We start from the raw sequence: 14,740 nt of genomic DNA on the forward strand, positions 1-14,740 counted from the left end.
GCATGACATATGCAAGACTGTCCCAACTATGAGCTGCAAGAGAAGTCATTCTCTCACAGTGCAATGGGTTCCTGAGAGGAGGCGGCTCTGTTTCGGCTCTGCCCAAGATCTTGTGTAAAAGTGGAAGAGGATATGGCTTGCAAAGCTGGCAAAAAGGTTTAGACCAGCAGTGGCCTTATGTAAAACAGTGACAACCATAATTAATCAGTGCTTCTTCACCTTAATCCCACTTTTCCCCAATAACGGCATTGCTCTTCCTCCAAATCAGTCACCCTGAACAAGACACTCAAAAAGCCAATAGATTCATGTGCCACAAGTCACCCTACTCTTGCCCAAATGTAGCAGCACAAAGCCCCAAATCAACTCATCTATAACCACCCAACTGGAAGGAGGCAATTAAATTTAATCCGTGACAGCTAAGTAGTTAGTTTTATCCACACACTGTTATTTTGCTAAGCACAGAAACACTATTTTAGTCTTGTTATAATTTGGCTGGGCAAACTTTCACAGAAAGAAGGAAAATGTTTTTGATGGCTTGTTCAAAAGGAAAAACAGCCATTTATCAGAGGTTACGTAAAAAAAAAAAAAATCTCATACTTGTGTTGGAAACTCAAGCTTGGCAGAACATATTTCATTAGAGTTGGTTCTTTTAAAATGTTCACTGAAAAAATAATGTTGTTTGTTATAATCCCGTTAACAGCTTGGCCTAAATTAAAAGAAATAAATGTCAAAGTCGGAAACTTTCCTACATCCTTAACCCAGCCTTTATGTCTAAAAAAACAAATGGGACAAGTAGAAGAAAACTTCCCTCAACCTTCAGATCCAAAAAGGCAAATTAAGACAAATATCCTTACTTGCCATGGCTGTTGCCCAACTTCTGTCAGAACAGATTCCTTAATATTGACATCTGTTGCCATGCCTAGAAAATTCGGAGGGGGGGCAATTAAAATTACCGTGCCCACATGGAAGCTGCCGAAAAGCCCTTGACTGCTACAGCCCTCCATGCAGCAGGCACAGTGCTTCCAAGCATCCTTGAATCAGCCCAACTGCATATCCATAGTGGGGGCTTCCAGAGATATGCAAACTGGCATGGAGACATTGCGTATGTTTGGGCAGACTCACAGAAGCAGAGGCTTTTGAGTGTTACACCACACTCTAAGCTAGAGGATGCAATATTTGGGAGTTAGATCTGCAGGATACAGTAAAAACTGTATATGAATGCAATACCTAAACATATGATTTCTAAATTATCAGAAAGTAAACATTTATTTATTCATGGCACTTGCTGGCTGGGTTTCCAACAAAAAGTTGCCCAAAGCATTCTGAGGTTAAGAATTGCAAAATTCTTCCATGTGGTATGTCAGCTTTGAGACCACAAGGAAGCAGCTTACTCATGTTGCTTGGTTGCTACCTCAACATCAGAAGCCCATTTCTCTCAGAAGGGAAACACAAGCGTACAGTGTTTTCATTGGGGCAGAGCAAAAGTTGTGGGCAAATATTTTACAGCTGAAAAAGTTTGGAAGGCCTGGAATGCCCGGAAGATCCTTAAAAATTTGCTTTTCCCACTTCTGTTCACCGCTCTTCTCAGATGCTGCTTTGATGATGGCACTTCCTGCAGACTACATCAGATATCATATAGTGCCAGGGTTATAAAGTCCCCATAGCAGAGGAACTCTGGCACAATGAAAACATCTCCAAGCCAAATCAGAGTGAGGACTATTACCCCCTCTGCACTCTAAACAGCAGAAGATGTCTGCCCCAATTTGCTTAGCTCCTAATACCCGCTGTAACAAGGGGAGGAACATGCTTCATAGGGGAAGGTTTTTCCCCCATGAAAACACAACCTCCACTTTGACTCAGTGCTAATTGTTATCTTATCATTTCAGAGAGCATGCCATTAAGGCAAGGATCCATAGGTTATTATTTAATGAATTATATTATATCCCATGCTCCTTCCTGATGGCTGCAATGATTTAATGGCACTGTAACAGGACCACCTGTACCTGTCAACTACCTGGCATCACAATGACATCAGATGGCGCAAAGCAGTATTTTTTCTTTCTGGGCTCAGCTCAAGCTGCACCACCAGAGGAAGATGCTTTCCATCACCAAGCCAGTGATGTAAAAGAATATTTGCGCTTACAGCAAGCCCTGCTTGGGGAAAGGGGTCAGCTGCGCTATGAGTTCCCCACTCAGAACTCTATGGCACAGTTATGCCCAGCAGGCATTCTGTCGCTGATCAGCACTGACAGCAAGTCTTGCTTGCCAAGGAATAACTAGGGGCAGACTTTAAGGTTCCCAATTGTTCACTGGCAGCTATACCTCTAACTTGCTCCACACCTGCGATGACATTTGATGCCAGGCATTGAGCAGGTGGACATGGCTTGCGGAAGACACCTTTGCAGGGCAAACTGGGACCCATGCCAGGCCTAATAATGCTCGCTTGCAGGAGGTTCCTCAACCCTGTCATGTAGGAACCTACCTGCTCAGGGATTTTTTAATAAAGATACTATCAAATAGCAAATACGGGACGCGGGCGGCGCTGTGGGTTAAACCACAGAGCCTAGGACTTGGTGATCAGAAAGTCGGCGGTTCGAATCCCCACAACAGGGTGAGCTCCCGTTGCTTGGTCCCTGCTCCTGCCAACCTAGCAGTTCGAAAGCACGTCAAAGTGCAAGTAGATAAATAGGTACTGCTCCGGCGGGAAGGTAAACGGCGTTTCCGTGTGTTGCTCTGGTTCACCAGAAGCGGCTTAGTCATGCTGGCCACATGATCCAGAGGCTGTACGCCGGCTCCTACCAATAAAGCGAGATGAGCGCCGCAACCCCAGAGTCGGTCATGACTGGACCTAATGGTCAGGGGTCCCTTTACCTTTACCCTTTACTAGCAAACAGAGTTTGCAATTTAGCAGACTCAGATATGTTCTTGACTGGGAGAATAAATGCAAGGACTCACGTAGTGAATGACCTGGGAGTGCCCAATGCTGTAGCATCGTTGAAGTTGAGTGTGTGTGGATCTGACTGGTGCTTGGAAGGGGTACTACTGGGAACCTGACATAAGCTCCTCTGAGCTTTCCGGGGAATAGTACAGTAAACGTAAAAAATAAACCATGGTTCAGATGTGTGAAAGGGGAATCCCTTTTGTGTGGCTTGTTCTATTTTCAAAGTTACATTCCAGGCTGACAAAGCAAATCCACATTCTCAATCCCATACATGCATTGGATTGCTCTATGCCACAGCACTAGCTGGAGTTAACGTTGCAAATTTTGAGCAGCATAAGCAAAAAGTGCGTCGTCTTTCTATTTTTCCAATAATCAAGCTGCACTTGACTACCTATACACCAAATCTCACCTTTCTTTATGTGGCAGAAATGCCTTAAACACTTTGATACACTTGCCAGAGAAATAATCCACTATCTAAAGTAGGAGGGAAGAAATTCCTGTATTGTCAGGAATCTCTAAAAAGCCCGTCTGGAACAATTTAAGCAATTTATCAGTGATTTGAGAGAAAACAACTACTATTCAATGTCTGAAAGAACAGCATTAGCATGGCAAGTCGATACACGTTTGTAAATTCAACAGAGCCCAGAGGGGTTGTGGGAGGCTGGCTCTTTCCTATCAGCTGTCTACTGTACACTTACTCCAAACAACAAAGAAATGCTCTTTTACTGCCTCCAAGAGGAGAATCAGGTGCACTGTCATGGGCTTGACTGAAAACTTTCCGAGCAAGTAAAAATGAGCCCACTTTTAATGTGCTTGGCAAGGTAGCTCCAGCACAGATTCAACATATAAAAATAGAAGACTCTGAATTACTAGATTACCCACTTCTTTGCAAAGGCTGACAGCCCTCATCATTAGGAGGGAATGGGTATGGGGAGAGAAATAACATGCATATATAGTTGCTGTCACAGCATTTCCCAAGGTTATGAAACTGATTGTACCTTCTGCCCTGCTTCCCCAATCCAGCACAAAGTGTCTGTTCCACATATTAGCACATGGTGATCTTTGTAGAGATGATAGTCATATTGGAATCCAAACCCCAGGGGCACTTGCACCTATAGAATGGGAGCCTGTAGGCAAGGGTCACTCCAAATATCACTGGAAATGTGTAAGAACCAGCTTGGTAAGAAAGAGGGCCAGTTGTGAATGAACAGATCAGGACAGTGAGAGTCAGTGCAGTGTAGTTGCCAGAGTACTGGACAATGAATGAGTGGGTAACCTTGTGCCGGTCACACAAACTCCATTCTAACCTGTCTCAGGGGTTGCTGTGGGGATAACAGAGTGAGAAATAACCACATATAGCAACTTGAGATCCTTAGAGGAAAGCTGAAATATAAGCAAAGCAAACATTATTTTAAGGGGCAAACTCGGATTCCCATCATCCCTGACCACTGGTCCTGTTAGCTAGGGATGATGGGAGTTGAAGTCCCAAAACATCTGGAGGGCCGAATTTGCCTATGCCTAGTTAAGCGGAACGGGGGGGGGGAGGTCCTGGTATTATAAGTCCCCAAATTCTATAGCTGATAAAAATGCATCTTTTAGAGTGGGACCTACTGGCTGGCCCAAGGCACCCCGTCTCCCCCATCTGGATTTGGGCCAGAAAGAAAGGCAAGGTATGGTTGCATGGGGGTAAGATGAAAGCACATACAATTTGTGACACTCTACATCATTGCTGAGGGAACGCAGGTGGCGCTGTGGGTTAGACCACAGAGCCTAGGACTTGCTGATCAGAAAGTCGGCGGTTCGAATCCCCGCAACAGGGTGAGCTCCCGTTGCTCAGTCCCTGCTCCTGCCAACCTAGCAGTTCGAAAGCACGTCAAAGTGCAAGTAGATAAATAGGTACCACTCCGGCGGGAAAATAATGGCATTTCCATGTGCTGCTCTTGTTCGTCAGAAGCGGCTTTGTCATGCTGGCCACATGACCCGGAAGCTGTCTGCGGACAAACGCCGGCTCCCTCGGCCTATAGAGTGAGATGAGCGCACAACCCCAGAGTCAGTCACGACTGGACCTAATGGTCAGGGGTACCTTTACCTTTACATCATTGCTGATCAAGTGGGACATCTGTTAAGGCAACAGCCTTAACATCCAATCAGATTTGTGAGATTTGAGCCAACAGGTAAAAGCCTTAATTCTGGTTCTAGCAAGCAGGTGGTTTTTTAAAAAAAAAATTATTGAATAATAATACAATTCCTAACAAAAGAAAAAAATCTATATGCTCTAAGCACCCACCCATAAGCCACAGCCCTCTTCAACAAAACTTCTGCTGCCAAAGCTACAGGGTTTCCATTATCCGCCTTATATGCAATAATAGTTTAATTCTAGTTCATGCAGATGTATCATGTTTGCATCATAGTACATCCAAGACACTTCACCAAGTCTTTGTTGTTCTCTACTGGCTTGAGACAAGACAATAATGAAAACTGCTAGTATGTTTAAGATTAACATTTTGCTCACCGTGGGGTCTTTAGCAGGGAGGAAGTGCAGACAATCTGCTTTAATTGTTTTTGTTGCAGAAGAGTTACAGACAGGGGAGTGGGGGGAGAGGAAATAAAATGCACATGAAAGCCTTCCTACCACACACAGTACTGTGGTTAGAACTTGTCAGCATTCCTTACAGACACAGAATTGATTCATGCTGAAAACAGATACCCAAAGAGGCAGGGCATACCAAAAAGTGATTCCTATCAGAAGAGAAGAGAAGAGAAGGCAAATCTATTCACTTCAAAACTGAGAAAAAGAAGGCTGGGTAGTGTGCAATTATATGGCAAAGAAACTAAGCCGGTACTCAGTACTGATACATGTAACTGCCATGGCAATGAAAATAACTCCCTGTGCTCACAACTGTTTGCATTTAATATCTTCAGAATGATTTGGGGAAAAATCCTAATACAGAGATGTGGTACAAAAGTAGTTAGGACACTTCACATAACCAAAATTGAGGGTTTTAGTCTCACTTTGCATCTCCAGGTATGGGTCCATGATCCAGCAGGATGGAACAATCAGAGTGTTAAAGGTAAAGGGACCCCTGACCTTTAGGTCCAGTTGCGGATGACTCTGGGGTTGCGGAGCTCATCTTGCTTTACTGGCCATGGGAGCCAGCGTACAGCTTCCGGGTCATGTGGCCAGCATGACCAAGCCGCTTCTGGCGAACCAGAGCAGTGCACGGAAACGCCGTTTACCTTCCTGCCGGAGCAGTACCTATGTATCTACTTGCACTTTGATGTGCTTTCGAACTGCTAGGTTGGCAGGAGCAGGGACTGAGCAACGGGAGCTCACTCTGTCGTGGGGATTCAAACCGCTGACCTTCTGATCGGCAAGCCCAAGAGGCTCAGAGTGTTAGCTGGACATATAATCAGACACACTTGTAACTATGCCCATGAGGCTTAACTTCAATGGCCTAGAGACAAATTGAGTAGAAATTACTTAGGTAACATAGTGTGTGGAAACAGATAGTAATGAAGGGTACTACCTTTACCGTCCAGTTCTTATAAAGGTCATACCAGTCTCAAAAGAGCATATTTTAGAAGAATGTGTATGTAAACTAAAGTGGAAGCACTGAAGGCAGCAACACACAGAGACTCCAGATTTCTATGCCATCTAATTACTGAAAGGCTTTCCCCCCAGTCTTAGTAAAACCTACAGCACAATCCCTTGCACTCTGCACAGCTTAAGTCCTGGTCCACTTCTGTTTTTCCTACTACCCCCATAAAAACAACATTCCTGCAGAAAAGCAAGCAAACCACAGATACAGTAGAATCAAACCCTCAAAAGAGAAATGGACAAATACATAGGTAGCACCAGTACATAAAGACTCACTTGCTACTCCTGATGCAATTCCATAAAGCAGTCCTCCTCCGTCTGACTCTGGCTGAAAGACATGTGTCCCTGGGGGAGGACTTCTCTCTTGTCTGATGAAGTTATATAGCAATGTTTTCACAAGTCTGCTGGTATACGGGAGACTGAAAATGCAAAACAGAGCCAGAAATTTAGAATGATTTGGGATGGCACTACAATAAAATTCAGATTTCTTTCTCCTACCATCCTTCTCATTAGGATGGATGACACTACTATGCAATTACATAAAATGCCAGGTTTAAAACAGATTTCTTCCCCTAACTGGCAGTGGGTCAGCAGGAGATACATGTAAGAGCATTGCAATCAAAATAACCATATAACTAGACATTTTTAAAGCCTCTATTTTGAAGGACACCCAACCCCACAATACTTTCAAAGATGTGAAAATATGAACAACCTAGAGAGTCACACAAGTAAGCAAAAGCAGGTTAAGGCTTCCTCTTTTCAAACAGCAGTCTTCCATGCCACATGGCAGACTGTTTTTGAAACAATTTATGGTGTGGTAGGATGGGGAAGAGGGACGCGGGTGGCGCTGTGGGTAAAAGCCTCAGCGCCTAGGGCTTGCCGATCGAAAGGTCGGCGGTTCGAATCCCCGCGGCGGGGTGCGCTCCCGCTGCTCGGTCCCAGCGCCTGCCAACCTAGCAGTTCGAAAGCACCCCCGGGTGCAAGTAGATAAATAGGTACCGCTTACCAGCGGGAAGGTAAACGGCGTTCCGTGTGCTGCGCTGGCTCGCCAGATGCAGCTTTGTCACGCTGGCCACGTGACCCGGAAGTGTCTCCGGACAGCACTGGCCCCCGGCCTCTTGAGTGAGATGGGCGCACAAACCCCAGAGTCTGTCAAGACTGGCCCGTTCGGGCAGGGGTACCTTTACCTTTACCTTTTAGGATGGGGAAGGGCTTTGCTGAACAACAGAAAAATGCCGAAAATTTCAAAAGGTGTGCACAATTCTCTGGATCTGTTTGCCTGAAGTTGCTTTCTTAATCCTGGCAAGAGTGCTTACATTTACTTTTTGCAAAATATGTAGTAGTTCAGGTTGACCAGGCACATTTAAAGATTATTCTAACTGGATTTATCACCACTCCATAAAGGAAGTGAAAACCCTGCAGTTGCCTTCCACTCCGTTGCACATATTGGTCAATAATATCAATAATCAACTGAACTTGCACATGTCTCAACTGTTTAAATTGGGGGGAAATAGCAGAGATAACTTCATTCATAGATGGAAAGGAGAGACTGTCTGCTAGGATTCTGTAAAGTCCTTTAGGTGAATGCAGTCTCAGACAACAGATTAGTTAAGTATGGTTTACATTTGACATTATCATCATCTTGATTTAAGCATCAAACTTCCAACTCCCCATCCCCTGACTTATGCAGGATGTATTTATTCACAGAAAGGAAATAACCATCAGATTATATGCTTCCTTGACATATTGACCACACAAGAATATTTTTCTGGCATATGGTGTTGTGACTATGAGAGACTATATATTACTCTCTTCTCTGTGTTTTAGTGGCAAAAAAGGGGCATGTTCAACATAAATGAAGGCAAGCCACTAAATGTCTTTGGAAAAGCATTGCTGCTAATATTGTGCAAGAAACACATGGTTGCACATGCACATGGGAGATTATCTATGTCTAGATTCAAATCCTCACTTTATCCATAAAGCTCACTGTCTCTCAACCCAACTTTCCTGTAAGCAGTTTCTCAAACGCTTTTTGACTTCGACCCTACCTTCTAAACACACTCCACCCCTGCAGAACCCCAATCTACAGTGGGATCCAGAAATATGAATAAATAAGTTATAGCTGTAAAGAAAATCTGAAGAAATCCTAGATAATTTGGGAGAGCATAAAGGTCTCCTTGACTATCACCCCAAGGCTTTACATTTATTAAAAAAAACAATAACCAGTTTATTATTAAAATAAAATTCAGAAAGGGAGTCACGACATTGCATTCTGTACACAGTTGATCAAAATCCTACTAAAAAAACCCAGAGGCTGGTCTATTTATTTATTTATTTGGAAAAGATGTTATGTATCCCAGGGTGTGGTGAGATTAGTTTTTCAGTGAAGCAGCTCATCTTCCACAAGAGGGACAGGATCAATGGTTTCTGTACTTGCCTCTGATAATCCTCAACACCCAAGCCCCTAACCGCTGAAGGATTTCTCAGCTAACTGCCCACCACCCTACCCCACCCACAGTCACACAGTTTGAGAAATGGTGCCTCAGATGCAAAGAGATGCAGTAACAATTGTGAAGCACTTTGTACTCTGAAAAAAGTTCTGTATTTTTTAAAAAATAAAATATAGAATGGCTGAACTTTCTATATTCCACAGGATTCTGCATATGTATAATAAAGTGGGATTGTATGTAGACACACCCACATGCAAACTATTTCACATTTAGAGTCAGCGTTCTATTTTTACTGCTTTGACACACTTCTATTTAGATGAGCTGAATATTTTCTCATCTCTCCGAGTTGTTAAGATTCAGTTCACTAGGAGTTTGAGAGATACTCTGGCATCCCAACTAAATGAAAGCATTTATAATATTGAAGCGGCAGATACAAGAACTCAGTGAACTCCAATAATGAAAACAATCTATATAGAAAGCAGCATTGTGGTTTGAACATACCATCGACCACGCATGAGGTATTTATGAATGATGCTTTCCCGCAGAATTTCCTTGTGGAACAGTTGGCAGGAGAGGAAAACAACAAAAGTCGTCACAGCTTCTAGAGAAATGCTGTATGTTATGTCTCTGCAAAGAAAAATAGTAAGAGGATTAATGAAAACCAATGAATATGTATTTGACAGCTGAATTTTTCGATTATGAGCAAATACTTGAAATTAATGTGTTTGCAATAAGCCTAGAGCAAGGAAGCCCTTGAGAATAAGGAAAGGGCCCCAGCTCCTGTCAACAATGTCACAGAAGCTCTTCCAGATGTATGAAATGAATCAAGAATACACTACAGTGGTACCTCGGGTTACAGACGCTTCATGTTACAGACACCGCTAACCCAGAAATAGTACCTCAGGTTAGGAACTTTGCTTCAGGATGAGAACAGAAATGCGTGGCGGCAGCGTGGCGGCAGTGGGAGGCCCCATTAGCTAAAGTGGTACCTCAGGTTAAGAACAGTTTCAGGTTAAGAACGGACCTCCAGAACAAATTAAGTTCTTAACCCGAGGTACCACTGTATTAAATACTGTCCTATTTCTAGCTCCCTCATTGCTTCCAACACCCACCACCCACCTTTTGTCTTAACAAATCAAATGGAACTCCATTTATCTTTTGTTTTTATTTATTACATTGACATTCCGCCTTTCCTCCAAGAAGTACAAGGTATTGTACACTGTTCTCCTCTCACCTCATTTTATTTTCACAACTGTCCTACAAGGTAGATTTCACCAAGAGACCTTCATGGCCAAGTGGGGATCGGAACTCCTGAAGATCTCCCGGACCCCAATCCAACCAATATTCTCACCACTACACAACACTGTCTCTAATGTATTTGTTTTGCTTTGTCTGACATATGAGGCTTCATTACTACTACTTATAAAACACCAACATTTAGCTAGACCAGCAGTAAGCAACGTAGTGCCCTCCAGATGTTGTCAGACAACAACTCTCATCAACCCCAATCATAGGCCATGCTAGCTATGGATGATGGGCGTTGCTGTCTAGCAACATCAAGAGGGTACCACATTAGCTACCCCTGAGCTATACGGTATGTGAGACCAGCTGCCGCTGCGAAAAATTATGTCCCTGTGTCACATGACCTCCCTGTAACACATAGGAGCATTTGCCCTGCCCTGCGCCATTATTTCATGTGCTTCTCCACCCAACATCATTATCTGGCAGTGGCAGATGTGGAGACACAACATTTCCATGACTTACAGCAAGGGGAAAGTGATCCTACATGCAGTATAATGTGTACATGTGCATAATGTTTAGCTCCAAACAAAAGACTACCTTTTGCTAAGGAATACCTTAGCAAAAGACAAGGAACACTAAGTATACTATTTAGAACATTTCTAAACTGCTCTAAACAGCTCAACATTAAAAAAATATCTAAGTGATGTACCATTTAAGTGTTCTCTTAAGAGAAAAATACTTATTATTATTCAAGAGATGTGTTACAAGCAAGTTTTTAAAGACAAAGGAATTGCCTCTGAAGCTGTACTTGAGTATGTTGTACTTGAAACATGTTAGATATGACAAGAAATTGACATGTTTCTACTATTAAATAAATGTTCTCTAGTATCTCCTTTAAAAGAAATGCATCACAAATCTGTGTACCATCCTTGCGCAGTTTTCTAGTCTCTCTTTTGAAATCTGCATCCTTGTGCTTTGGTCTTTAAAAGTCATCCCAGGCAGACAGGAGATACTGCACAGAAAAACAACTCCTATCCCATATGGCTAGGATGTTTGAATGACCAGTTCTTGTAGCCAGGGGCTCCCACCAATGAAATCAGCATCACCAGTTGGGTGCTGGCTCATTGGGAAAGACTCGCTCAGCCAACTCCCATTTAAAAAGAATTATTTGAATGTTATCTCAGTTAAGCAGGAGTTGCTCAAGAAGAAGTACCACATACATGACAGGTGTAACAAAAGGGCCACTAAGATGTATAAATTGCTTTCTACTAAAGTGCTTTCATGAACACCTGAGAGAATAAAAATATTACATAAAACATCATAAAGTGTCACCTTGTATTACACACTTTTTAATAAACAAGTCTACAGTGGACCCTCCAGATACAGTGGTGCCCCGCAAGACGAATGCCTCGCAAGACGGAAAACTCGCTAGACGAAAGAGTTTTCCGTTTTGGAGGTGCTTCGCAAAACGAATCTCCTATGGGCTTGCTTCGCAAGACGAAAATGTCTTGCGAGTTCCTGCTGGTTTTTTTTCCTCCCCCCCTTTTTCTAAGCCGCTAAGCCGCTTATCAGCTGATCCGATCAGCAGATAAGCTGCTAAAAGCCGCTAATAGCGCTAATCCGCTAATCCTTCAATGGGCTTGCTTCGCAAGACGAAAAAATCGCTAGACGAAGAGAATCTCAGAACGGATTCTTTTCGTCTTGCAAGACACCACTGTATTAACTTAATTCGTTCCGGGGGTCCGTGTGTAACCCAAAAGTTACGTTACCCAAAGGTAACGTGACCCGAGGTACCACTGTACTTGATTCTTACATTCAGCATATAGAATACACCATTGAGAAGGGATACATGTATGGTTAATAATTTTCACTTTAGCCTGTATTTGCTGATATGCCAGGATGGCCAAGGTGTTCAGGAAGGTACGCCTTTAGGGTGGTATTCAACTAAGTTTTACTCAGAGTAGATCTACTGAACTTTATGAACCTTAGTCATTTTCATTAATTTCAGTGGATCTACTCTTAGCTGCTTGCTGCCCATACACTGGCCCACCTTACTTATTTAAGCCATTCTAATTTCTTACACCTCAACTTTAACCCAGTTAACTTATTTCACTGGAAGCATTAAGAGTTTTTTAATAAAAGAAATCACTAATTATGATTGTCAGAATTGGTTGTTCCACACTGCAAGTTTCAAATAATACAGGAACAGGGTTTGATTGCCATACTTCCTGAGGGTCTACCAGAAAAGGTGAAAGAGGAATTGCCAAAGAGTATAGGTCAGTTTAGAACACTGCAAAGCAAGCTGAGTATCCAATTATCATTTTCAGGGTACGAATACAAGAACTTAATGTGAACCTGATCTTTCCTCTTGGCATAGCTCCCAAAATTAACGCCCACTAATGGCAAACATGCATGCAAAGAATATACTAGTTACAGTCATCCATAAATGTTTGGGAAGCTTCTCAATGTACTTTTTAAAAAATAATAATTGAAAGCAACCGTGACCTCTTCTGCCACCCTCTTCTCCATGGAAAGAACAGGAAATATTTCCAGTTAATTCTCCCACCTCCACAGAACGGAAGGGAGTGCATTCAGAAGCTACAACAGGGAATTAAGATGCCTTGTTTACGAGTCATTTCATGCCTCTGGGTAAGCTTCAGATGGTCAGTATTTTGATTTCTAGTCCCTACTTACCATTATATTCAAATAACAAAAAACATTTCAGTTTAATATGATGTGTGTTAAGGGCTTTCTGTTTTCTAACAACAAGCCACAGAACCTAACCCCACTACCACCATTTCTCATACTGGTGGAAAGCAAATCAACCAATTCACCCTTAACATGACTATAGCTCTACAATTCAACCGTAAAAGTAAAAATTATCATCTATAAGTGATATGAAACATTCACTGAATTATTCTAAATGAAGGATATTTGCATCCTTGCACCAGTCATTGCATAACCACCATCCAAAAAAAACCTACATGATTTTTCTGGACTTGATTTACTCTTATTGCTGAAGTCAGACATAATAGCAAACCAGCGAATGATGCTTTGCTTTTATGAGATGAGCATGTTCTGTCATCTCCTTCCTTTACATGCGATAACAGACACTTCCTAAGATGGTTAACGAAAAAACACAGCTTGCTATTGCATCCAAACACAGCAACCATATTCTGTTGCATTTGGAAGCAACAGCAAACGATAGTTCCACATTCACCAAGATAGGAAACTTCTAATCTCCTCCCTTTACATATAGAGGGAAGTGGATTAAGATCAAGGTTGTTCATACCTATAGCAGCAAAAGATGAATTGTCATTACATCTGAATCAACCACAGGTCACGTTCAAACAGTATGCTAAACCATAATTTAGATCAACATAAATGAGCTGAAATGACACATAGCATGCCCTAGGCTTGCATGCTCCTCCTCCTGCTGCATAGCTGGGAGGCGTTCTGAAGCTTTCACTTCTGCTTTTAAAGTATTGTCAATTTGTCTTGATTTTCTTGTTTTATCTTTTTGTAAACAGCTTTGAGGTTTTTGTTTATTCAACCAAGTGGTGTATAAATTTCATGAAATAAATAAGACTCAGTGATCTCAAGCTGGCTTTTTCAAACAAATCAGTTAACGTTAACCACATTTTGTCACTCGGAAGTGGAAATGAAAGCTTCTGAGTGCCTCCCTTCAGCAACATGGGATGAATTCAGGCCTAAGGTTTGCTGCATTTCATTCACATTGCGCTACACTATCATTTAGTGTATATGTCATATTATTAATAACATACCAAAGCAGCTTTTGCAGTTGTAGGCTTAATTTCATCTGTTCAAGGTTTTGACACAAGCCCTTTAAAAATATATAATTTGGCAGGGGGTCCACTAATGCCCATTAACCCGAGCAGGCAGAGCAGTTGTGAGATTTGAAAAGGTCAAAACTTTTTCTAAACATTTCCACTCCCCATCATCCTTAAGGGTCTTTAAAGTGTTGAGCAACCTTTTCTTTTAAAAATAAAATAAAAATCATTCATAATTTTGACTGGCTGGCATTTTAAATATTACCTACACCCAGATAGCAGGGACAGATAATAAATAAAACAAATAAAAGCCTCAATGGTCTCTGACTTGTGCAGAAGTCATTCTCACTTCAATCATCAGTGAGGTATCTTAACGGAAGACGCTATTTCTTCCATTCCATATCACAGACTGATTTGGACACTTATTTCAAAGGTCTCTCACTACCATGCCACATTTTTTAGGGGATGAGGTTGCTGCCGTTCAAGAAATGCGTATCTTCTGCCCTTTGGGCTCCTGGAACTAGATGCATGCAACTCTGCATCCTGGTGATTGATTTTTATAGGGCTTGACTGTGGTTTCAGACTGTTTTCAAATGGAGTGACCGGCTATCACTCGTCTCCATACGGCCGCACGCTGCCTTCCAACAAAGAGAATGATTTATGAATGTGTATCTATTACTCCGTCCTTTCACCTCTCAGCATTTCCTCTAATCTGCCC

General features: G+C 42.3%; 1 protein-coding gene across 5 annotated transcripts in view; it reads right to left on the bottom strand.

The window, feature by feature from the left end:
- Nucleotides 1–14,740, bottom strand: part of DYM (dymeclin) — a 164,740-nt gene that overhangs the window by 107,433 nt on the left and 42,567 nt on the right. For all 5 annotated transcript variants that reach the window (XM_082241932.1, XM_082241933.1, XM_082241936.1 and 2 more), the window contains 2 exons: nt 9,491–9,616; nt 6,816–6,958 (listed from right to left, as the gene is read on the bottom strand). In XM_082241932.1, the coding sequence (XP_082098058.1) occupies nt 6,816–6,958; nt 9,491–9,616 (269 nt within the window). The remainder of the gene's footprint in view (nt 1–6,815; nt 6,959–9,490; nt 9,617–14,740) is intronic.

Source organism: Podarcis vaucheri, assembly GCF_965113315.1.
Source record: "Podarcis vaucheri genome assembly, chromosome: 11".
In the NCBI taxonomy this organism is placed as follows: domain Eukaryota; kingdom Metazoa; phylum Chordata; class Lepidosauria; order Squamata; family Lacertidae; genus Podarcis; species Podarcis vaucheri.